The sequence below is a fragment of the Oreochromis niloticus genome, unplaced genomic scaffold (assembly GCF_001858045.2).
Source record: "Oreochromis niloticus isolate F11D_XX unplaced genomic scaffold, O_niloticus_UMD_NMBU tig00008134_pilon, whole genome shotgun sequence".
NCBI lineage: Eukaryota > Metazoa > Chordata > Actinopteri > Cichliformes > Cichlidae > Oreochromis > Oreochromis niloticus.
In genome coordinates this window covers 9,686-34,967 of record NW_020328993.1, presented here as the reverse complement: position 1 = coordinate 34,967, position 25,282 = coordinate 9,686, and the positions used below count along the sequence as shown (strand labels likewise).

The 25,282-nt window shown below is 37.9% G+C and overlaps 3 protein-coding genes across 7 annotated transcripts; 1 reads left to right on the top strand and 2 right to left on the bottom strand.

The window, feature by feature from the left end:
• Positions 1-767: 767 nt before the first annotated feature.
• On the bottom strand, positions 768-6,136 carry LOC112845622 (uncharacterized). The gene is made up of 9 exons (XM_025905043.1): positions 6,085-6,136; positions 5,768-6,001; positions 5,558-5,662; positions 5,232-5,450; positions 3,788-4,117; positions 2,325-2,670; positions 2,176-2,233; positions 1,528-1,709; positions 768-1,298 (listed from the first exon to the last, which is right to left on the bottom strand). The coding sequence occupies exons 2-9, from the start codon at positions 5,949-5,951 to the stop codon at positions 1,271-1,273; spliced, it is 1,452 nt and encodes a 483-aa protein (XP_025760828.1). The 5' UTR covers positions 5,952-6,001; positions 6,085-6,136; the 3' UTR covers positions 768-1,270.
• Positions 6,137-6,149: 13 nt separating this feature from the next.
• Positions 6,150-18,862, bottom strand: LOC102077027 (uncharacterized). 5 transcript variants are annotated; one of them, XR_003218482.1, is made up of 13 exons: positions 18,648-18,862; positions 17,993-18,073; positions 17,685-17,918; positions 17,475-17,579; positions 17,151-17,369; positions 16,336-16,662; positions 15,848-15,934; positions 13,371-13,716; positions 13,206-13,260; positions 12,563-12,705; positions 12,262-12,339; positions 6,656-6,791; positions 6,150-6,375 (listed from the first exon to the last, which is right to left on the bottom strand). XR_003218482.1 is itself a non-coding variant. In XM_025905042.1 (12 exons), exons 1-12 carry the CDS (start codon positions 18,724-18,726, stop codon positions 6,783-6,785), a joined length of 1,740 nt encoding a protein of 579 aa, XP_025760827.1. In that variant the 5' UTR covers positions 18,727-18,860; the 3' UTR covers positions 6,745-6,782. The 5 variants fall into 5 exon arrangements, 4 of the variants coding, with proteins under 4 accessions (XP_025760827.1, XP_025760825.1, XP_019216145.1 ...); XM_025905042.1 differs by lacking the exon at positions 6,150-6,375 and having other exon boundaries at positions 6,745-6,791; positions 12,262-12,316; positions 18,648-18,860; XM_025905040.1 differs by lacking the exons at positions 6,150-6,375; positions 6,656-6,791 and adding an exon at positions 9,941-11,280 and having other exon boundaries at positions 12,262-12,316; positions 18,648-18,861.
• Positions 18,863-20,830: 1,968 nt separating this feature from the next.
• Positions 20,831-24,064, top strand: LOC102076930 (CXADR-like membrane protein). Its single transcript, XM_019360625.2, has 5 exons — positions 20,831-21,182; positions 21,290-21,344; positions 21,809-21,951; positions 22,192-22,246; positions 23,222-24,064. Exons 1-5 carry the CDS (start codon positions 20,851-20,853, stop codon positions 23,345-23,347), a joined length of 711 nt encoding a protein of 236 aa, XP_019216170.1. The 5' UTR covers positions 20,831-20,850; the 3' UTR covers positions 23,348-24,064.
• The last annotated feature ends 1,218 nt before the right edge of the window (positions 24,065-25,282 follow it).

Sequence of the window (25,282 nt, the reverse complement as noted above, 5' to 3'; positions counted from 1 at the left end):
AGCTGTCTATTTTAATCACTTTCATCAATTTTAGGAGTAAATATACACTAAGTTTATTGTTAATTAATAAGAAAACTCCAGACGATTCCATTCTGAGCTGAAGAAGCTTCTGATAGGTTAGTAGAGTCCATGTGAGTAAATTGGTGGCACACCTGTGGATGCATATAAGGCAAAACACAGAGCCTGTTTCTTTGACATGTGAAAATCAAGAGCTATCAACCAAAACACCAGGAAAAGAATTGTGGAGCTCTATAAGTGTGGCTCAGTTTTGAATACAATTTGCTGCCATTTCAATTAAGAAATACAGATAGTTTCTCTCTTTACTCTTAAAGTTAACAAATATGTTTTTTATATTTATCAATCTAAAAAAAATAAACATTTAGTCTGATTTGATGTTACAATTAAAAAAGTGTTTGTGTTTTTATCTGAAGAGTATGTAAATATCTGGTTTCAACTGTATATTTGATGATGTTGGTGTTTGGCTTGATTGTCAGCACAAAGAGGAAGAGAGAGGAACAGAGAGGGAGAGAGAGAATGAGGACAGAACAGAGATGGAACAAGAGCAGGTGAGACACACATGTTAGTCAAATGTTGTTTGCTAAAACTCATCAAAAACCTAAAAAAGCAGATTTTTGAGAATCAGTTCAAATGTGTTTCATGTTCAGCAGAAAATATTTGATTTTATTGTGTTTGTTTGTTTGATCTGCACAGACAAAGAAAATACACTGAAATATGTTTAAGGATAAAATTCAATATTCTATTTGTAATGCAAAATGTTTGTTACATGTGCATAAATATGAAGTCTGTCCTTTAAATCTCCAATGGATTTATGATGAAGACATTTTTGACTTTACAGGAAATTGAGCTCCACTGTTTGTTTTTTCTTTAATGCGATCTTTAGAACAGTTTTGCTGTCATGTTGAGCAAAGCCTGAGATAATGATGACCTTTTAATGTGTGAAAGACACTTTAAGAAACACATTTTAATATAGACATATAGATAAAAAGCTGCTTTTGATGCTCAGACAGAGCCTGAGAGCGATTGTCTCAACATAAAGAGCTGGTAACTATTTCAAATGTATTAGTTTCAGTTCCTATGAGGGTTTGAAAGAAGCCTGTGAAGAGTGACCACAGTTTGTTCATACTCATCAGAAAAAGTAAATAGAAGAAGTGAATGCAATACCAACATCATGAACAGAACAATTCAAGTCCTGTACAGGCAGATGTGTTGTTATATTTCATCTTCTTTAGGTTGATGTGTTGTACAGTCTCTAGGTGTCCACAGCCTGGTCATTGAGTCTGAAAGTAAGAAAAATGATGCATTAATTAAAGAAATTAAAATATGTGTGAAAGTATAAGAAGAATTAATATTTTAAATATGAAGAAACTGTGTAAGAAAGTATGCATCCTGTTTGTTGTGACTTCAAGCTTGTTCAGGATGTTGTACAGCCCACTGTGTACAATCTACAGAGTTCTTGTAATATACGTCTCGTTTACAGTTTTATTGATAATCATAAAACGAACTCACTCAGGTGTTGTGTTGTCTCTGAAGTTGACAACAGTGTAGGGGACATGCTCCTGCTCTTGAAATGACTGAACAGTGGAGTAGGGATGTTCTGTTTGGTTCTTGGACAAGTTGATCTCGCTGTAGTCAAGTTCCTGCTCTGCTGGTTGAGCTGAGATGTCGTCATGCTGGGGCCCAAAATTTACCTGATAAAAAAGAGAAATAACATGTTAAATTAAATCCAAGGTCATTCTAGGAACAGCTTGGGGCAGTTAGCATAAAATATTAGCTTTACTCAGCTGCTGGAGTGAAGCTTGAATATGAGTTTACGAATGTGACTTTTTTTCAACTACTGGTAGTTTTTCCAGTATCACAAAGTGAAGAAGTTGTAGTTTTGATTGTTTTACAAAAAGCTCAGCAGGCTTTATCGTATCATTATCTAAAAATAATTAGCCCTGCAGAAAACCAGAACATAAGAGAAACAATATATTCTGAAATCAAGAACCTCAGATGAGAACTACAGCAGAACCGTACTCTGATTGTAGTGACTCAGAAGTATTATGTCATTATCTGTTAAAATGAAGCTGCTCTGATGTGCATGAAGGAATAATCTAGATAGATCAGGGGGATGTTCCTCTGTTGTAGAAGAATTGTTAGATTTATTTTCTTTACCTGCTCCAGGTTGTCCATTGTTTCACTCGTTGGCGATAGTCTAGAAGTTCTCCTTTTTCTGGTTAATGAAATAAGTTATTATAAAAGTGAACAGATGGTGTCAGGTTAGTGTGTGAATGTGAGTTTGAAAGAGAAACAGTGATGCTCACCTGATCCAACAGCAGACAGTGAGAAGTATTAAAAGCAGCAGAGCAGCAGAAACTCCTGCAGCTGCTGGTGTCCATGTTCCTGTGATACTTTGGACAGTGAGAGTCTTTGGAGCAGAGCTGATATCTTTGTTGGTTTTCACAGCACAGGAGTAGCTTCCTGCATCCTCCCTGCTGACTGGGTCTAGGATCAGATGTTTGTTCTGGTTCTCTCTCGGGGTCAGAGGTCGACTGTTCAAGTACCAAATGTAGTTTGTGTTGTCAGTCAGAGGACAGCTGGTACTGCAGGTCAGTGTGACTCTCTGACCCTCTGTCACCACTGCAGAAGGACTCATCTTCACTCTCAGCTCTGAAAAACACTTAAACTTGTCAGTAACTGTAAGAGATATTTCTTATAAACAGCAGGTTGGTGTTCAGCGTCAGTGTTACAAAGTGACTGAGAGAATATTGTTTTCTTTTACAAATATGAGAACTGTATTAAATTTAAGACAATTAAAGGACATAATTTAGTAAAGATTTTATTGTACATAATAACATAAAGAGCTTTAACTCTATGTAAGAGATGACAGATTTAATTGCTCACATAACTTAACATTTGTCTGTCTGTTCTTTCTGTCTATCTGGGGACTGATAACCATGAATGGACTGAAACAGAAGAATTTGTAGACTAAAAAAAAACTTTCATCACTGACTGAGTGAGGAAATAAAATTGCATCAGTCTGTATAAACATCCTGAAAGGTCTGATGACTCCATCATGGATCAGGTTGTGTCTCCTTGACCAGTTTACATATATGAGAAATAGATGAATGATGGTGCTTCAAACTGGTTTGTAACCCAAAATGAACCTACTGACAGTAAATGTTCAAAGGGCCAGAAATGTACAAATCTTACTGTACGTGTGACAGCTGTGACATTACTGGAGGAGATTTTTAGTAGGAAACCTGAGAGAATTGAACCATAATCAATGGATTTATGACCTGGAATTCCTGCAGTGTTGGACTGAATCCTGGAAGAAGTTTGGTGATTCTGTGCTGAGTCACTGCTTCTCATTGATGCTCTCTCTCCTTCAAAGCAACCAAGACTACATTTAAAGTCTAAAGTTGTGGACGTTCTCTTTTTAACTCTTTCAGTAACAGTAAAGGTGAAAACTTGTGTATAAATAGTGCATCTCTCAAATTGTTCTCACAGATTGTTCTAGTCCTTATGCTAACACATACCTGGGATCTGTTTTCACCACTAAAGTAACAAGTGCAAACATAGGTGAGCAGAGCTGCAGCTAACTCTGGAGTTGCTCGTGGATTTCATCATCAAGCTGCAACGTTGTAGTCATGCAGCTGTAGGCTGTTAGAGCTGGGTGAGTCTCCTCACTACCAGCTTAGATTAGTTTCTGTTAGCTTATTTGGGTAACACACAGGACTAACTGGGATCTAAACAATGAACAGTGAGTCAAACAAGCTGTAATTACCTGTGACAATCAGAGTAACTCCAAGAAAATCAGCCTGTGTCACTTCTTCATTTTCTGTTGTGAAGGTGAACCTGTATTCTGCTGAGTCATCTCTCTTCAGCTTCTTTAATCTGAGGATGTGTTGGTTCTTCATGCTGTCATCATACTCCACATGATCTGCATCCTCAGTCAGCTGTTCAGCTTCTCTCTTGACTTTATACCAACATTTAGACTGTATCTGCTCGTAGTCAGGATGTGAGTATTTACTGGAGATGTTGACTGAAGATCCTTCCAGAGCACAGATTCTGCTGTGGACATAATTCAACATCCAGCAGGAATCATCATTAAAACCTGAAATATGGATGAGACAGAGAAGAGAGATATTTAAACTTAATTAGTCAAATCAGTTTATTTATATCACACATTTAAACGCAACAGATGTTGACCAACGTACTGCACAACAAGTAACAATTATGTTTAATTATACTAATAATTACTAATACTACTAATAAAAAGTAACTAAATGATAATAAATAAATAAATGCAATTAAAATGTTAAAGATGTATATGGCCCTCCACACCCTCTAGCAGACCGTTACATGGGGAAACCTTTTGTATACAAGCGCGCTGATGCACACGGGTGTTCACTGTTCGTAGACATAAACTACACCTTTCTTAGCTGCTACTTCAAAGCACATTGTGCGCTGTCTGTCCTGCGTGCTGCACAACAACTTTCAACATTTAGTATTTACTGCTGTTCACACTCAGCTAGATTAACGTGATGGTGTTGTGTTTAGTATGTTGCTTTGTTTTTGTTTGGGTTTTTTTTGCTTGTCTTCTCTTCTTTTTCTCTCAACAGGTGATCCAGGAGATTTTTTTTTTCTCTTTGTCTTTGAAAGTGCCCTTTCTCACTGTCCCTTTTCCCTTCTGTTTTTCTTTTCCTTCCTCTGTTTCTTTCTCCCTTTCCTATCCCCCAGTCATGTCTGTCCCATCTGTAACAACTGAAAATAAAATAAATAATAACAACAAAGTTTGATCAAATGGACCAATAGGGCAATGCCATGATGATCCATTTGGCAAAATAAATCCATTTGGTATCCTTGTTGGTCTTCAGACAACAATTCTGACGGCTAAAGAACCAAATGGGACAGACGAAAAAAAAAAAAAAAAGATGTATAAATGAAGAAAGAAATACACTGGGGAAAATGACAGACTGAGTTACTCTTGGCTGAGACTGAAAAAGCTAAGGAGAAGTCAGGAGATGAATACTGTTAGTATCATAGATGAGCAGATCTGAAGAGGGAGATGATTCCAGAGTTTTGGATCCGCAGCTCAGAATTGTGATGTGATCACCAACATTTTAAAACTGATCCTGAACTTTACAGGAAACCAGTGTGATGATTAGTCATAACTGCAAGAAGTGGTGGTAATACTTTGTAAGTGGAGAGACAATAAGTTTACTCACAGACGTCAGCAGAGCGCACATCCTCAAGACCTTTTACAGCACAAGACAAACTGTCTGTATTAGAGCTAGAAACTAGAATCTGTTTTCCCTCCTTCAGTGTAGACTTTCTGTTCTCATACCACACAAAGGAAATCAGAGGGTCAGTCAGAAAACAGCTGCTGTTACAGGTCAGTCTGATTTGACCGCTGTGTTCAGCAGGAGTCCTCTGGACATGAATTTCTGTTGGGAGATGATAAACACATTTTCCACCAGTTAATCTCTGTCATATCAAATAAATTAACAAATAAAAAATTAAATTTCAAAATGCAGTTTGTCCAGAGCTTCACCTCTGGGATATGTGATGGAGCAGGACTCGTCCACTGATGTCTGCTGAGAAGAACACATTCTCCCTTTAGCATAGGTCACACTGAAGCAGGTCTGTGTGATGGAATCTGAGAAAAACCAACAACTTTCAGTAAATTCATTAGAGTCTGAACAGCAAAGTGTTTGTGTTTAACATCTCATAACATGATGAGGAGGTATCCATCATGACTCACCCACAGAGACTTCAGGGGCTCTGAGATCCTCGTAGCCTTTGACAGCACAGGAGTATGTGACTGCTTCCTCACTGCTGAGCAGCTCTTGGTACCAGGGAGACCAGTCCTCATAGAGAAACTCTCTGTTCTTGTACCAGATGTAGGCTGCAGGCTTTTCAGTCAGAGGACAGCTGCTGCTGCACATCAGTGTTACTGTCTGTCCCTCTGTGGCAGGAATCACCTTTACCTGCAGCTCTGAGAAGTCACATGACCAACATGAATACACTGATCATTCATAAACTCATTCATTTGTCATGCATTTGTAAAAAGCACTGTACCTGTAACTTGGAGATGAATTCCACTTTGTTGGCACTTTGATGTGTCAGCAGTTTTAATACAACAATAAAAATTTGCATCTCTCTCTGTTAGATTATTGATTGTTAGAGTGAAATTACTCTCTGCTGACATGCTGTACTTTACATGTGTTTCATCTGCTGAGAACATTATCTTGGAGACAGTCCAGTGTCCAGTGTACCAGCTATTTCTTGCAGTGGGATGTTGATGTGAGCAGGGCAGATTCACTGATGAACCTTTCAAGGCACAGATGCTGTTTGGTTTTCCCTGAACACCTTTAACACAACATGTGATTAGAAAACATGGTGAACATTTATGCTAACTTTCTTTTCTGTGCTAATCTGTGAGGACAGCATGTTACTGTGAAGGATCACAATCTGGTGCTTTGATACACTTGAGAGTTCAGAACAGCAGAACAAGTCAAAATCCTGTTAACTGTGAATCTCCTGTTTTCTAAAATCATTTTGTAACTTTCTGCAGGTTTGACACTAAAACTTCTGCCTTCCACAAACATCATCACAGTCATCATGAGGAGGACAAACAAATTATTCCTACCTGAGAGACACAGAATGAAACCCATGAACAAACATCCAGCTTCTGCCAACAACATGGCTGTTTTTTCACTTCTAATCAGAAAGCTGATTATATGATTATTATAAAGAGCTGATTACTGCTGCTGCTCTCAGAGTTTCTAAAATATCAGAAACATGAATAAATGTTCAAATCAACATCTGTCTAACAGGAATGACTGACTTGTGTGAGTGTGTCAGCAGACAAACTGCATTCAGCTTTAACATCATCACTTCCTCATTTACTTATTTCCCCCTCGAAGAGCCCTCTAGTGAAGAATCCATGTATTGACCTCAAATAAATGTATTTTCTATTTATTGTCATCATTATTAAAATTATAATATTGTTTTTCAGTTTTACAAAGTTAAAAAATGCAATATAACTAAATTTCACATAAATATTTAGTCATTATTTACATCAAAAACCCTTCAGTGTTAACAATGAGAACACGGATGTGTCAAGCTGTTAGTTGTTGTTGTAGGATGTAGAAAAAAATGAACAGATGTTAAACCTGCAAACATGATGTCTTTAATGTTTTACTTTTTGACAGAAACAGTGTGAAAGATTTTTAAATTTGAATCTTCAAATCACCCAGAAAGTAACACAACACAAAGCGCACAATTCAACACAATCATGCCAGATATTTGCACCACATGTATAATATCATCAGACATCTCTAAATTGTAAATCAGGTATTTGTACAGCAGATGATGTTTTTTGCAGTGTTTGCTTTCATGTTGTAAACACAAGAGCTGGAAAAGTTTTGAATAAATTCTGTTTAAACTTCACAGGTGTGTAGAGCCGGTCATGTTAGCAGTTCATTAAAATGTATTCATTGAATTTATTTAATTTGAATTTATAAAAGCTTGTCTACCATATTTTTATCAGATGAACTCTACAAAGTGAATTTTTATAATGCTCTGATAGGAGAGTCAGCTAAAGGTTCAGTTTAATATAAATGTGTAATAACTGTCTCATCTCCTCAGATGAACCCTGATCTCATGTATGGAAACATCTCAGCTCAGTCAGCACAGCAGGATGATCATCACTGGAGTAAACTGCACTTTAATGAGAAGCACACATCTGACCTCCAACACTGAGACACTGCCTGCTCACTAAGGAAGAGTTTGTTACCATGGTGATTTAAAGGAACATTTTGTGGAGAGTTTGTGTCTGAAATAACTTCAGTGTCACAGCAGAGACACCACAGCTGGTGTGTCTGTCAGTGTTTGTACTCTCTGTACTGGAACATAAAATACAGAAGAAATTAGCTGGAAAGTAGAAATGGCTGAACTTTTCAATTTAAACATATTTGTCTATGAAGTGCATGCGATGCAAAATGCAACACATGTTAATTGTGTTACTTTAGGTGCTTTAGGTTTTCTTACTTTCTGGGTGATCATGTCTTCAGGTCGTTCTTTTAAGTTTGTTTTTTGAGCAACAATATAACCTCAAACAATTTCATGTCTCTGCTTTCACCATCAACACTGACACATCCATGCATACATGCTCTTCCACTTATATGGTTAGGGGTCACAAGGACAGTGGAGCTTATCACAATTGCCACAGGGCAAGAGGTGAGGTACACCTGGACAGCCCAACAGACTCTCACAGGGCAAACACAGAGAAAGAAAACTAGATGTACTCACACCTGTGAACAAACACCACAAACACAGGAAGAACATGTGAAGGCAAAGTCCCAGACATGAAGCCACAAGCTTGTTGCAGTGAGACGACCACCCGAACCACCACACAGACAGAGCTCTCATGAAAATACAGTGAAATGTGATCCTGTCACATGTTTAACTGGGAGACTTTGTTACTGAAAAATAATAAAGCCAAAAATTGTGATAAGAAAAAGAAATAGAAAACAATTCATTCAAAAGTAAATTCAGTCCCCAGATAGACAGAAAGAACAGACAAATCTAAGTTATGTGAGCAATTAAATCTGTCATCTCCTACATAGAGTTAAAGCTCTTTATGTTATTGTTTACAATAAAATCTTTACTAAATTATGTAGTTTTATTGTCTTAAACTTAATACAGTTCTCATATTTGTAAAAGAAATAAATATTCTCTCAGTCACTTTGTAACATTGATGCTGAACACCAACCTGCTGTTTATAAGAAATATCTCTTACAGTTACTGACAAGTTTAAGTGTTTTTCAGAGCTGAGAGTGAAGATGAGTCCTTCTGCAGTGGTGACAGAGGGTCAGAGAGTCACACTGACCTGCAGTACCAGCTGTCCTCTGACTGACAACACAAACTACATTTGGTACTTGAACAGTCGACCTCTGACCCCGAGAGAGAACCAGAACAAACATCTGATCCTAGACCCAGTCAGCAGGGAGGATGCAGGAAGCTACTCCTGTGCTGTGAAAACCAACAAAGATATCAGCTCTGCTCCAAAGACTCTCACTGTCCAAAGTATCACAGGAACATGGACACCAGCAGCTGCAGGAGTTTCTGCTGCTCTGCTGCTTTTAATACTTCTCACTGTCTGCTGGTGGATCAGGTGAACATCACTGTTTCTCTTTCAAACTGTCATTCACACACTAACCTGACACCATCTGTTCACTTTTATATCCCCTTATTTCATTAAACAGAAAAAGGAGCACTTCTAGCCAATCATCAACAAGTGAAACAATGGAAAACTTGGAGCAGGTAAAGAAAATAAATATAATAATTGTTCCTACAACAGAGGAACATCCCCCCTGATCTATCTAGATTATTCCTTCATGTACGTCAGAGCAGCTTTATTTTAACAGATAATGACAAAATGCTTGTGAGTCTCTACAATCAGAGCACGGTTCTGCTGTAGTTCTCATCTGAGGTTCTTGATTGCAGAATATATTGTTTCTCTTATGTTCTGGTTTTCTGCAGGGCTAATTATTTTTAGATAATGATACGATAAAGCCTGCTGAGCTTTTTGTAAAACAATTAAAACTACAACTTCTTCACTTTGTGATACTGGAAAAACTACCAGTAGTTTAAACAGAGTTCCTTTTTCTTTAACTACGTCACATTCTTAAACTCATATTCAACCTTCACTCCAGCAGCTGAGTAAAGCTAATATTTTATGCTAACTGCCCCAAGCTGTTCCTAGAATGACCTTGGATTGAATTTAACATGTTATTTCTCTTTTTTATCAGGTACATTTTGGGCCCCAGCATGACGACATCTCAGCTCAACCAGCAGAGCAGGAACTTGACTACAGCGAGATCAACTTGTCCAAGAACCAAACAGAACAAGAACCTGTAGATGATACACAGTGGGCTGTACAACATCCTGAACAAGCTTGAAGTCACAACAAACAGGATGCATACTTTCTTATACAGTTTCTTCATATTTAAAACATTAATTCTTTTTATACTTCGCCACATATTTTAATTTCTTTAATTAATGCATCATTTTTCTTACTTTCAGACTCAATGACCAGGCTGTGGACAGCTAGAGCCTGTACAACACATCAACCTAAAGAAGATGAAATATAACAACACATCTGGCTGTACAGGACTTCAATTGTTCTGTTCATGATGTTGGTATTGCATTCACTCTTCGTATTTACTTTTTCTGATGAGTATGAACACACTGTGGTCACTCTTCACAGGGTTCTTTCAAACCCTCATAGGAACTGAAACTAATACATTTGAAATAGTTACCAGCTCTTTATGTTGAGACACTTGCTCTCAGGCTCTGTCTCACACCAAATAAGAGGAAGCCTCCAAAACCAGTGCTTTTTGTATATTTCTATATTAAAATGTCTTTCTAAACATCTCTTTCACACATTAAAAAGTCATCATTATATCTGCTAAACATGGCAGCAAAACTGTACAGGAAAATTTTTCCAAAGTTTGCAATAAAGTAAAAAACCCAAACAAACAGTGCAGCTCAATTTCCTGTGATGTCAAAAATATCTCATTGAAAATTCCATCAAAGATTCAAAGGACAGAATATCAAAAAGACTTCATATGTAAACAATTTTTGTTGTTTAGTTTTTTACAAAATACACACATGAAATGATTAAATGTAATTATATTTCCATCAATAACCTGTCAGTGTAACAGTGAGAACACAGACGTGTGGTTTAGTTGTTATTTTGTGGTTTAGAAAAAAATCAACACTTGACAGAAGTTAAACCTGCAGACGTGATGACTTTGATGTTTTACGTTGTGTCAGAAACAGAGTTAATAATTTTACAGTCAAAGCTGCAGAGCACCCAGAAAGTAAAACAACCCAAAGGTCACAAAGTAATATCATTAGCATGTCTCCTATTTTCATCAGACCTCTTTAAAGTGAAGCTGAAGTATTTCTATATTTCTGTTAATTATTCTCCTGTGTTGTCTGTTTTAGTACAAAGTGTGAAACCCACTGACAGACACACCAGCTGTGGTGTCTCTGCTGTGACACTGAAGTTATTTCAGACACAAACTCTCCGCAAAATGTTCCTTTAAATCACCATGGTAACGAACTCTTCTTTAGTGAGCTGGCAGTGTCTCAGTGTTGGAGGTCAGCTGTGTGGTTCTCATTAAAGTGCAGTTTACTCCAGTGATGATCATCCTGCTCTGCTGACTGAGCTGAGATGTTTCCATACATGAGGTCAGGGTTCATCTGAGGAGATGAGACAGTTATTATACATTTATATTAAACTAAACCTTTAGCTCACTCTCCTATCAGAGCATTATAAAATTTCACTTTGTTGAGTTCATCTGATAAAAGTCTGTGTTAAAAATGTAGTAAAAAAGCTTTTTAGTGGCCGTTTCAGGGAATTATTTCCTAGTTCATTAACATAAATTATATTACATGGCTTTTTGGTGTAGTTCAAATCAGAGTGAAATCTGTGTACAGTCAGGGCTAAACTTCACGACTGTTCAGTGTCCAAAAATAAAATGTAAGCCTGATATCAGTCTAATGATTGTCAATGTGTGGCATTTGTAGTATCTCAAAATATAATAGTAATGTGTCCCTGTCACATGATGTTCTTAGTGTAACTGTGTCATGTGAAGGCTGTGTGCAGGCAGGAGTGGTAGTAGGAGGACCCAATGTGCAGACACTCAGAGGCGGAAAGTAACTCAAACTCAAATTTATTGCTAAACTCAAAAGGTAACAAACTTGCAAACAAACTTACACAGACAGAACACACAGCAAGAAGAGGGTAGATCACGACACGGACACAGAGAAACACAGGGCTTAAATACACAGAGGGAGCAATCAGAGAATGGGTAACAGGAGGGAAACACAGCTGGGGCAAATCAGGCCTAACGAGACAAAGGAAGCAAAACTTGACAAGGGGATACAGCTGACAGGGGAGACTGAGCAACTAGAGAGCACAGAGACATAAACCATAAGGCAGAACTCTAACAAAGACACCAAACAACTAGAAATGATAAGTAATATAATAAACTCGAAACTCTGGGTCAACGACACATGCATCCTAACAAACTGTATATAATCAAATAAAAACTATAAGAAAGAAAATCATCAGGTAGAGTTTGTGAGTAAAACTGAAAAAGCTGAAGACTTTTTTGATTATTTCAGGTGAAGACAAACACGACAGATGAGGAGATGTTTTTGTTTGACTCCAGTTTGTACCTGCTCTTTGTTGTCTGAGGTTCTTCTTGGAGACTGTCTGCAAGTCCTCTTTGATCTAGTTCACAAAAAAATGACTGACTATGTGAAATATAAGACAAAAACAAAAACAATTTCCTTATTTGATCCACTGAATCTAGAAAGGAGCTCACAGCCCTCTATATTCAAAATACAGTAATACAAAGTAATGAACTCTATAATCCACTTTGATTGTATTCAGCTTATTAAAGCCCAGTCTGTAATAATCTACAGTACTGTAACAGTATAGCTCTCATTTACAGTGTAATTAATATTTCAGACATACTCAGGATTGTAGTGGATATGATGTTGTTCTCGGGGCTGAGATGGAGGAATCGTGGAGTAGAGAGAATCTGATTCATTCTTGTAGACGTGGAGTCTTTGGTAGTTCAGGTCCTGCTCTCCTCGATGAGCTGCGATGTCGTCATACTGGGGACCAAAGTTCAAATGATAACAAAGAAACAGAGAAGTTACATTTACAGTGATGATAATGATCATTGTTATTTTTACAATAATGAATAAATGATTGCAGATCCTTCAACTAAGAGCTCAGCTGGATGGTAGAATTAGCCCAACATAGTAGATTCAAACTTATATTCATAGATCTTCAATATGAGTTAAACTGTGTGAGTGAGTCTGTTTAAATAATTTGCTCTGACATTTTAACAAACTGTCATGAAGCTTTTAAAAAGGCTGACTGGTCTGTTATTTGTTGCTGTAGAGTACAGGACCTAAAAACATATGTTACATTCATTTCTGAGTCAGCAGAAGAAAAACTAAATGAAGACAAAAAACTAAGAAAGAACAATGATCTGACTTAAATAATGAATAATAAACTTATCATCTCTTAAAAAATGACTCGTATGAAAAAGTGTAGAATGACACTGATGTTTTGTGTTTTACTAAAACTGTACTTTATTTTTTATCACCTCCAAATCATCCAAATTTTCATTTCTTGTAGGTTGGTGAGATTTCCTCTTTCTTCTGGTTCATGAAAATAGTGAATACAAACATGAACAGGTGGTGTCAGGTTAGTGTGTAAATTCTAAATTGAATCTCATTGATCTGAGAGAGGAAACAGTCTTCATCCTCACCTAACACACCAGCAGACAGTGAGAAGTATTAAAAGCAGCAGAGCTGCAGAAACTCCTGCAGCTGCTGGTGTCCATGTTCCTGTGATACTTTGGACAGTGAGAGTCTTTGGAGCAGAGCTGATATCTTTGTTGGTTTTCACAGCACAGGAGTAGCTTCCTGCATCCTCCCTGCTGACTGGGTCTAGGATCAGATGTTTGTTCTGGTTCTGTCTCGGGGTCAGAGGTCGACTGTTCAAGTACCAAATGTAGTTTGTGTTGTCAGTCAGAGGACAGCTGGTACTGCAGGTCAGTGTGACTCTCTGACCCTCTGTCACCACTGCAGAAGGACTCATCTTCACTCTCAGCTCTGAAAAACACTTGAACTTGTCAGTAACTGTAAGAGATATTTTATTTTAAGTGTTTCTTATAAACAGCAGGTTGGTGTTCAGCATCAATGTTACAAAGTGACTGAGAGAATATTTATTTCTTTTACAAATATGAGAAATGTATTAAGTTTAAGAAAATAAAACTACAGGGTGGGCCATTTATATGGATACACCGTAATAAAATGGGAATGGTTGGTGATATTAAAGTCCTGTTTGTGGCACATTAGTATATGTGAGGGGGGAAACTCCTCAAGATGGGTGCTGACCATGGCGGCCATTTAGAAGTCGGCCATCTTGGATACAACTTTTGTTTTTTCAATAGGAAGAGGGCCATGTGACACATCAAACTTATTGGTAATGTCACAAGAAAAGCAATGGTGTGCTTGGTTTCAACGTAACTTTATTCTTTCATGAGTTATTTACAAGTTTCTCTTTGTTCACAGCCATTGACCCTATGAGACCACTCATCTCCCATGCTACAGTCAGCAAACTGCTTGCTAAGTTTCGTGAAACTGGTTCAGTGTTGGATTTGCCAAAATGTGGATGCAAGAAAACTGTCACTAATGAAGAAACATCAGTGGCTGTCCTAGCTGCATTCAGCCCACAGCGTAGCACTCGCCGCATGTCACTGGAGAGTGGCATTAGTCGAACATCCCTTCGGCGGATATTAGCTACTCACAAATGGCACCCTTACAAACTCCGGCTACTGCAGCATCTCAACGAGGATGACCCAGATCGGCGCACAGAATTTGCAGAATGGGCAAAACAAAACTTGGAACAGGACCCTCAGTTCACGCAGAAGATTTTGTTCAGTGATGAGGCAAACTTTTATGTGAATGGTGAAGTTAACAAACAAAACCACCGCTATTGGTCTGACACTAACCCACATTGGATGGATCCCTCCAAGACGGTTTGGTGTGGTATATGGGGTACAACGATAGTGGGTCTATTCTTCATCAATGGAAACCTCAAGGCCACTGGATATTTGAAATTGCTACATGATGATGTGTTTCCCTCTTTATGCACTGAAGCTGGCACGTTCCCTGAGTTTTTCCAGCAAGATGGTGCACCACCACATTATGGGTGCCAGGTCCGAGCATTCTTAGATGAACAGTTTCCTGGAAAGTGGATTGGTCGTCGTGGGCCAGTTGAATGGCCCCCAAGGTCTCCCGATCTGACCCCCTTAGACTTTTATCTTTGGGGTCATCTGAAGGCAATTGTTTATGGTGTGAAGATACGAGATGTGCAGCACCTGAAACTACGGATACTGGATGCCTGTGCTGGCATTTCTCCTGCGGTGTTGCTGTCAGTGTGTGAAGAGTGGGAGAAGAGGGTTGCATTGACAATCCAACACAATGGGCAGCACATTGAACACATTATATAAGTGGTCAGAAATTTGTAAATAACTCATGAAAGAATAAAGTTACCTTGAAACCAAGCACACCATTGTTTTTCTTGTGACATTACCAATAAGTTTGATGTGTCACATGGCCCTCTTCCTATTGAAAAAACAAAAGTTGTATCCAAGATGGCCGACTTCTAAATGGCCGCCATGGTCAGCACCCATCTTGAGGAGTTTTCCCCCTCACATATACTAATGTGCCACAAACAGGACTTTAATATCACCAACCATTCCCATGTTATTACGGTGTATCCATATAAATGGCCCACCCTGTACATAATTTAGTAAAGATTTTCTTGTAAAGGATAGCATAAAGAGCTTTAACTATTTCTAAGAGATAACAGATTTGGGTGCTTACATAACTTAAAATTTGTGTGTCTGTTCTTTCTGTGGCTCAGGGAGCATGTGAGGAGTGAAAAAGAAGAAATTATAGACCAAACTGACTGAGTGAGGAAATAAACATCTTAAAAGGTCTGATGACTCCATCATGGATCAGGTTGTGTCTCCTTGACCAGTTTACATATATGAGAAATAGATGAATGATGGTTCTTCAAACTGGTTTGTAACCCAAAATGAACCTACTGACAGTAAATGTTCAAAGGGCCAGAAATGTACAAATCTTACTGTACGTGTGACAGCTGTGACATTACTGGAGGACATTTTTAGTAGGAAACCTGAGAGAATTGAACCATAATCAATGGATTTATGACCTGGAATTCCTGCAGTGTTGGACTGAATCCTGGAAGAAGTTTGGTGATTCTGTGCTGAGTCACTGCTTCTCATTGATGCTCTCTCTCCTTCAAAGCAACCAAGACTACATTTAAAGTCTAAAGTTGTGGACATTCTCTTTTTAACTCTTTCAGTAACAGTAAAGGTGAAAACTTGTGTATAAATAGTGCATCTCTCAAATTGTTCTCACAGATTGTTCTAGTCCTTATGCTAACACATACCTGGGATCTGTTTTCACCACTAAAGTAACAAGTGCAAACATAGGTGAGCAGAGCTGCAGCTAACTCTGGAGTTGCTCGTGGATTTCATCATCAAGCTGCAACGTTGTAGTCATGCAGCTGTAGGCTGTTAGAGCTGGGTGAGTCTCCTCACTACCAGCTTAGATTAGTTTCTGTTAGCTTATTTGGGTAACACACAGGACTAACTGGGATCTAAACAATGAACAGTGAGTCAAACAAGCTGTAATTACCTGTGACAATCAGAGTAACTCCAGGAAAATCAGACTGATTCACTTCTTCATATTCTGTTGTGAAGGTGAACCTGTATTCTGCTGAGTCATCTCTCTTCAGCTTCTTTAATCTGAGGATGTGTTGGTTCTTCATGCTGTCATCATACTCCACATGACCTGCATCCTCAGTCAGCTGTTCAGCTTCTCTCTTGACTTTATACCAACATTTAGACTGTATCTGCACGTAGTCAGGATGTGAGTATTTACTGGAGATGTTGACTGAAGATCCTTCCAGAGCACAGATTCTGCTGTGGACATAATTCAAACTCCAGCAGGAATCATTAACACCTGAAATATGGATGAGACAGAGAAGAGAGATATTTAAACTTAATTAGTCAAATCAGTTTATTTATATCACACATTTAAACGCAACAGATGTTGACCAACGTACTGCACAACAGGTAAAAAGCACTTTAAAATATGCTAATAATAAAAACAACCAAATAATTTATAAAAATAATAATAAAATAATAACATTAAAGATGTATAAATGAAGAAAGAAATACACTGGGGAAAATGACAGACTGAGTTACTCTTGGCTGAGACTGAAAAAGCTAAGGAGAAGTCAGGAGATGAATACTGTTAGTATCATAGATGAGCAGATCTGAAGAGGGAGATGATTCCAGAGTTTTGGATCTGCAGCTGAGAATTGTGATGTGATCACCAACATTTTAAAACTGATCCTGAACTTTACAGGAAACCAGTGTGATGATTAGTCATAATTGCAAGAAGTGGTGGTAATACTTTGTAAGTGGAGAGACAATAAGTTTACTCACAGACGTCAGCAGAGCGCACATCCTCAAGACCTTTTACAGCACAAGACAAACTGTCTGGAAGAGAGCTGGGAACTAGAATCTGTTTTCCCTCCTTCACTGTAGGCTTTCTGGTCTCATACCACACAAAGGAAATCAGAGGGTCAGTCAGAAAACAGCTGCTGTTACAGGTCAGTCTGATGTGACCTCTTTGTTCAGCAGGAGTCCTCTGGACATGAATTTCTGTTGGGAGATGATAAACACATTTTCCACCAGTTAATCTCTGTCATGTCGAATAAATAACGAATAAAAATGAGATTTCAAAATGCAGTTTGTCCAGAGCTTCACCTCTGGGATATGTGATGGAGCAGGACTCGTCCACTGATGTCTGCTGAGAAGAACACATTCTCCCTTTAGCATAGGTCACACTGAAGCAGGTCTGTGTGATGGAATCTGAGAAAAACCAACAACTTTCAGTAAATTCATTAGAGTCTGAACAGTAAAGTGTTTGTGTTTAACATCTCATAACATGATGAGGAGGTGTCCATCATGACTCACCCACAGAGACTTCAGGGGCTCTGAGATCCTCGTAGCCTTTGACAGCACAGGAGTATGTGACTGCTTCCTCACTGCTGAGCAGCTCTTGGTACCAGGGAGACCAGTCCTCATAGAGAAACTCTCTGTTCTTGTACCAGATGTAGGCTGCAGGCTTTTCAGTCAGAGGACAGCTGCTGCTGCACATCAGTGTTACTGTCTGTCCCTCTGTGGCAGGAATCACCTTTACCTGCAGCTCTGAGAGGATGATGGAGAACAACTTATACAATGATGTCATTTGGAAAATAATAAAGTACTGAGAGCAAGTGTACCTGCAACAGCTTGATGTGAGCAGTGCAGATCCACTGATGAACATTTGAGAGCACAGATCCTGGTTTCTCCTCCATTTACACCTTTAACAGAAACTTTTATTGGTGAAAAGATTTATTATCGCTGTTACTGTCTGTTTGATCTTTCTATCATTAAACACTGAATAATGATGTATATTGTAAGAATTTGAAATCATAAAGTAAATATATATCATACAATGTAAGTTTTAATTCTATTCTTCTAAGGAGCTTATAAAAGTATCACTATAGACTACATTGACACACAAAAACATAAACATAGTTAGACAGATGTAAAACATGAAGCCTTAAACAAAAGTCTAGCATCTGCTAACAACATTAGCTCTTACATGTTCAGCTTTTACATGTAAAATTTACAGCTTTAACACAACATTTGAATAATAAACATGGTGAACATTTATGCTAACTTTCTTTTCTGTGCTAATCTGTGATGACAGCATGTTACTGTGAAGGATCACAATCTGGTGCTTTAATTCAGAACAAGTCAAAATCCTGTTAACTGTGAATCTCCTGTTTTCTTAAATCATTTTGTAACTTTCTGCAGGTTTGACACTAAAACTTCTGCCTTCCACAAACATCATCACAGTCATCATGAGGAGGACAAACAAATTATTCCTACCTGAGAGACACAGAATGAAACCCATGAACAAACATCCAGCTTCTGCCAACAACATGGCTGTTTTTTCACTTCTAATCATAAACGTGATTTATGATTATTTCAAAGAGCTGATCACTGCTGCTGCTCTCAGAGTTTCTAAAATATCAGAAACATGAATAAATGTTCAAATCAACATCTGTCTAACAGGAATGACTGACTTGTGTGAGTGTGTCAGCAGACAAACTGCATTCAGCTTTAACATCATCACTTCCTCATTTACTTATTTCCCCTCAAAGAGCCCTCTAGTGAAGAATCCATGTATTGACCTCATATAAATGTATTTTCCATTTCTTGTCATCATTATTAAAATTATAATATTGTTTTTCAGTTTTACAAAGTTTAAAAATTGCAATATAACTAAATTTCACATAAACATTTAGTCATTATTTACATCAAAAACCCTTCAGTGAGAACAGTGAGAACACAGATGTGTGAAGCTGTTAGTTGTTGTTGTAGGATGTAGAAAAAAATGAACAGATGTTAAACCTGCAAACATGATGACTTTAATGTTTTATTTTTTGACAGAAACAGTGTGAAAGATTTTTATATTTGAAGCTTCAAATCACCCAGAAAGTAACACAACCCAAAGCGCACAATTCAACACAATAATGCCAGATATTGACACCACATGTATAATATCATCAGACATCTCTAAATTGTAACTCAGGTATTTGTACAGCAGATGATGTTTTTTGTAGTGTTTGCTTTCATGTTGTAAACACAAGAGCTGGAAAAGTTTTGAATAAATTCTGTTTAAACTTAACAGGTGTGTAGAGCCGGTCATGTTAGCAGTTCATTAAAATGTATTCATTGATGTATTTAATTTGAATTTATAAAAGCTTGTCTACCATATTTTTTATCAGATGAACTCAACAAAGTGAAATTTTTTAATGCTCTGATAGGAGAGTCAGCTAAAGGTTCAGTTTAATATAAATATGTAATAACTGTCTCGTCTCCTCAGATGAACCCTGACCTCATGTATGGAAACATCTCAGCTCAGTCAGCAGATCAGGATGATCATCACTGAAGTAAACTGCACTTTAATGAGAAACACACAGCCGACCTCCAACACTGAGACACTGCCCGCTCACTAAAGAAGAGTTCGTTACCATGGTGATTTAAAGGAACATTTTGTGGAGAGTTTGTGTCTGAAATAACTTCAGTATCATAGCAGCGACACCACAGCTGGTGTGTCTGTCAGTGTTTGTACTCTCTGTACTGGAACATAAAATACAGAAGAAATTAGCAGGAAAGTAGAAATGGCTGAACTTCTCAGTTTAAACATGTTTGTCTATGAAATACATGTGATGCAAAATGCAACACATGTTAATTGTGTTACTTTAGGTGCTTTAGGCTTTCTTACTTTCTGGGTGATCATGTCTTCAGGTCCTTCTTTTAAGTTTGTTTTTTTAACCACAATATAACCTCAAACAATTTCATGTCTCTGCTTTCACCATCAACACTGACACATCCATGCATACATGTTCTTTCACTTATACGGTTACAGTTCACAAGGACAGTGGGGCTTATCACAATTGCCACAGGGCAAGAGGTGAGGTACACCTGGGCAGCCAAACAGTCTCTCACAGGGCAAACACAGAGTAAACTAGATGTACTCACACCTGTGAACAAACACCACAAACACAGGAAGAACATGTGAAGGCAAAGTCCCAGACATGAAGCCACAAGCTTGTTGCAGTGAGACGACCACCCGAACCACCACACATACAGAGCTCTCATGAAAATACAATGAAATGTGATCCTGTCACATGTTTAACTGGGAGACTTTGTTACTGAAAAATAATAAAGCCAACAACTGTGATAAAAAGAAATAGAAAACAATTCATTCAAAAGTAAATTCAGTCCCCAGACAGACAGAAAGAACAGACAAATCTAAGTTATGTGAGCAATTAAATCTGTCATCTCCTACATAGAGTTAAAGCTCTTTATGTTATTGTTTACAATAAAATCTTTACTAAATTATGTAGTTTTATTTTCTTAAACTTAATACAGTTCTCATATTTGTAAAAGAAAGAAATATTCTCTGAATCAATTTTTAACATTGACGCTGAACACCAACCTGCTGTTTATAAGAAACACTTAACATAAAATATCTCTTACAGTTACTGACCAGTCTGACTGTTTTTCAGAGCTGAGAGTGAAGATGAGTCCTTCTGCAGTGGTGACAGAGGGTCAGAGAGTCACACTGACCTGCAGTACCAGCTGTCCTCTGACTGACAACACAAACTACATTTGGTACTTGAACAGTCGACCTCTGACCCCGAGAGAGAACCAGAACAAACATCTGATCCTAGACCCAGTCAGCAGGGAGGATGCAGGAAGCTACTCCTGTGCTGTGAAAACCAACAAAGATATCAGCTCTGCTCCAAAGACTCTCACTGTCCAAAGTATCACAGGAACATGGACACCAGCAGCTGCAGGAGTTTCTGCAGCTCTGCTGCTTTTAATACTTCTCACTGTCTGCTGGTGTGTTAGGTGAGCATCACCGTTTCCTCTGTCAGATCTCTTAGGTTTCATCTAGGATTTACACACTAACCCACCACCATGTGTTCATGTTTGTATTCACTATTTTCATAAACCAGAAGAAAGAGGAAATCTCGCCAACCTTCAAGAAATGAAAATTTGGATGATTTGGAGGTGATAAAAAATAAAATACAGTTTTAGTAAAACACAAGACATCAGTGTCATTCTACACTTTTTCATACGAGTCATTTTTTAAGAGACAATAAGTTTATTATTCATTATTTCTTTTAGTTTTTCTTCTGCTGACTCAGAAATGTTATGTAACATATGTTTTAGGTCCTGTACTCTACAGCAACAAATAACAGACCAGTCAGCCTTTTTAAAAGCTTCATGACAGTTTGTTAAAATGTCAGAGCAAATTATTTAAACAGACTCACTCACATAGTTTAACTCATATTGAAGATCTATGAATATAAGTTTGAATCTACTATGTTGGGCTAATTCTACCATCCAGCTGAGCTCTTAGTTGAAGGATCTGCAATCATTTATTTATTATTGTAAAAATAACAATAATCATTATCATCACTGTAAATGTAACTTCTCTGTTTCTTTGTTATCATTTGAACTTTGGTCCCCAGTATGACGACATCGCAGCTCATCGAGGAGAGCAGGACCTGAACTACCAAAGACTCCACGTCTACAAGAATGAATCAGATTCTCTCTACTCCACGATTCCTCCATCTCAGCCCCGAGAACAACATCACATCCACTACAATCCTGAGTATGTCTGAAATATTAATTGCACTGTAAATGAGGGCTATACTGTTACAGTACTGTAGATTATTACAGACTGGGCTTTATAATAAGCTGAATACAATCAAAGTGGATTATAGAGTTCATTACTTTGTATTTTGAATATAGAGGGCTGTGAGCTCCTTTCTAGATTCAGTGGATCAAATAAGGAAATTGTTTTTGTTTTTGTCTTATATTTCACATAGTCAGTCATTTTTTTGTGAACTAGATCAAAGAGGACTTGCAGACAGTCTCCAAGAAGAACCTCAGACAACAAAGAGCAGGTACAAACTGGAGTCAAACAAAAACATCTCCTCATCTGTCGTGTTTGTCTTCACCTGAAATAATCAAAAAAGTCTTCAGCTTTTTCAGTTTTACTCACAAACTCTACCTGATGATTTTCTTTCTTATAGTTTTTATTTGATTATATACAGTTTGTTAGGATGCATGTGTCGTTGACCCAGAGTTTCGAGTTTATTATATTACTTATCATTTCTAGTTGTTTGGTGTCTTTGTTAGAGTTCTGCCTTATGGTTTATGTCTCTGTGCTCTCTAGTTGCTCAGTCTCCCCTGTCAGCTGTATCCCCTTGTCAAGTTTTGCTTCCTTTGTCTCGTTAGGCCTGATTTGCCCCAGCTGTGTTTCCCTCCTGTTACCCATTCTCTGATTGCTCCCTCTGTGTATTTAAGCCCTGTGTTACTCTGTGTCCGTGTTGTGATCTACCCTCTTCTTGCTGTGCGTTCTGTCTGTGTAAGTTTATTTGCAAGTTTGTTACCTTTTGAGTTTAGCAATAAGTTTGAGTTACTTTCTGCTTCCGAGTGTCTGCACATTGGGTCCTCCTACTACCACTCCTGCCTGCACACAGCCTTCACATGACACAGTTACACCATGAACATCATGTGACAGGGACACATTACTATTATATTTTGAGATACTACAAATGCCACACATCGACAATCATTAGACTGATATCAGGCTTACATTTTATTTTTGGACACTGAACAGTCATGAAGTTTAGCCCTGACTGTACACAGATTTCACTCTGATTTGAACTACACCAAAAAGTCATGTAGTATAATTTATGTTCATAAACTAGTAAATAATTCCCTGAAACGGCCACTAAAAGGCTTTTTTACTACATGTTTAACACAGACTTTTATCAGATGAACTCTACAAAGTGATATTTTATGATGCTCTGATAGGAGAGTGAGCTAAAGGTTTAGTTTAATATAAATGTATAATAACTGTCTCGTCTCCTCAGATGAACCCTGAAAGTATCTCAGCTCAGTCAGCACAGCAGGATGATCATCACTACAGCAGACTGCACTTCAGTAAGAACCACACAGCTGATCTCTACTCCACCATCGAGCCACTGCCTGCTCACTAAAGAAGAGTTCGTTACCATGGTGATTTAAAGGAACATTTTGCGGAGAGTTTGTGTCTGAAATAACTTCAGTGTCACAGCAGAGACACCACAGCTGGTGTGTCTGTCAGTGGGTTTCACACTTTGTACTAAAACAGACAACACAGGAGAACAATTAACAGAAATATAGAAATACTTCAGCTTCACTTTAAAGAGGTCTAATGAAAATAGGAGACATGCTAATGATATTACTTTGTGAGCTTTGGGTTGTTTTACTTTCTGGGTGCTTTGCAGCTTTGACTGTAAAATTATTAACTCTGTTTCTGACACAACGTAAAACATCAAAGTCATCACGTCTGCAGGTTTAACTTCTGTCAAGTGCTGTTTTTTTAAACCTCAAAATAACAACTAAACCTCACGTCTCTGTTCTCACTGTGAACACTGACAGCAACTTCTTACATTACATTACATGTAATGTACATTTAATTGCATTACATTTAATAATTTCCTATGTGTATTTTGTAAAAACTAAACAATAAAAAGACAAAATGCAGCAAAGAAGAAAACAAATTCTAAGGAACGTTTAATATGATGTCAGTGCATCGATTCTCCACTAGAGGGCTCTGCTTTGTGGGAAAGACATATGAGGAAGTGATGCTTTTAATGCTGAAAGCAGTTTGTCTGCAGACCAGGGTTTTAATAGTTTTGCAATTTTCATTAGTTTTTATTTTTATTTCGTTTTGACTTCAGATTTTCAATTTTATATTAGTTTTAATTAGTTTTTACCAATTGTTTGCTAGTTTAGTTTAGTTTTTATTTTTTGAAAATCCTTAGTTTCAGTTTAGTTTTGATTAGTTTCAGTTATAGTTTTAGTTGTGTTTGCAATAAAGTGTAACAAAATCCCAGTTTCATCATATCAGTCATGCTCTTCTGCTTATCCTTGGGTATGTTGCTATTCCAGCTACCATACCCTGCACCCTGGACAGGTCGCCTGTCTGTCACAGGGTTAACACGCAGAGACAGACAACTCATATTCCCACCTATGGGTTCTTTAAATAAATAAATAAAGGCAGATGAACAACCATTGATACCAGGCAACTATAAAATGTATATCTTGGCCGCAATGAGACTATTAACTCTTGCAGCACCGGGTGTTAAGGCAATTGACTCACACAGTTATGTAGATATCCCAGTCCTGTTGTCTCGGGATGCATCACGCTGCCTTGCCTGGGGTTAGCTTCTGTTTCTGGGGATGAGGGTTGAGTGTGCTCCCTTACCTTCTCAAGGTAAGCTAGGTTAGCCTTCTTGTGTGAGCTTTTCAAGTTATTTTCAAGGTTTGTGGGATTTTTTTCCTTTTAGAAATGTCCCTCATAATTTGTCTCGTTCCACTACAAGACACTTGCTTTATCCAAAACACAGTCATATTCAAAGTAATCCCAAATTGGACTCTGGCGCTTTCTCCAGACTTTTCCTGACATGATTCTGCGCGTGGACGGAGCACCAACACAGACGACTCGACTAACGTACTGCCACCTGCTGGCATAATGAGACACAGCAAGAAAAAAACCTGGAAACTAAACTTCTTTTTCACCCTTGACTATTGTATGACACGCACACATCTACGAAAACTAAACACATTTTTGCTATAAATTTAGTTAATTTTAGTTAGTTTTGTGAACACTCATTACAGTTTTAGTTAGTTTTCCCTTTTTTTGTTTTTATTTTTATTTCCGTTAACGAAAATGTTTTTTCACTTCTAGTTTTCGTTATTTCGTTAGTTTTCGTTAACGATAATAACCTTGCTGCAGACACACTCACAAAGCACAGAAAGCAGTTGTAACATATGCAATACACATGATGTTTATGTTCACAAGTAATGTTTTTGTTTGACTGCTCAGCATACAGGAAGCAGTCCATTCCGGTCCAGCGCGCCTCCCGCTCAACTCTGCCGTCACTATA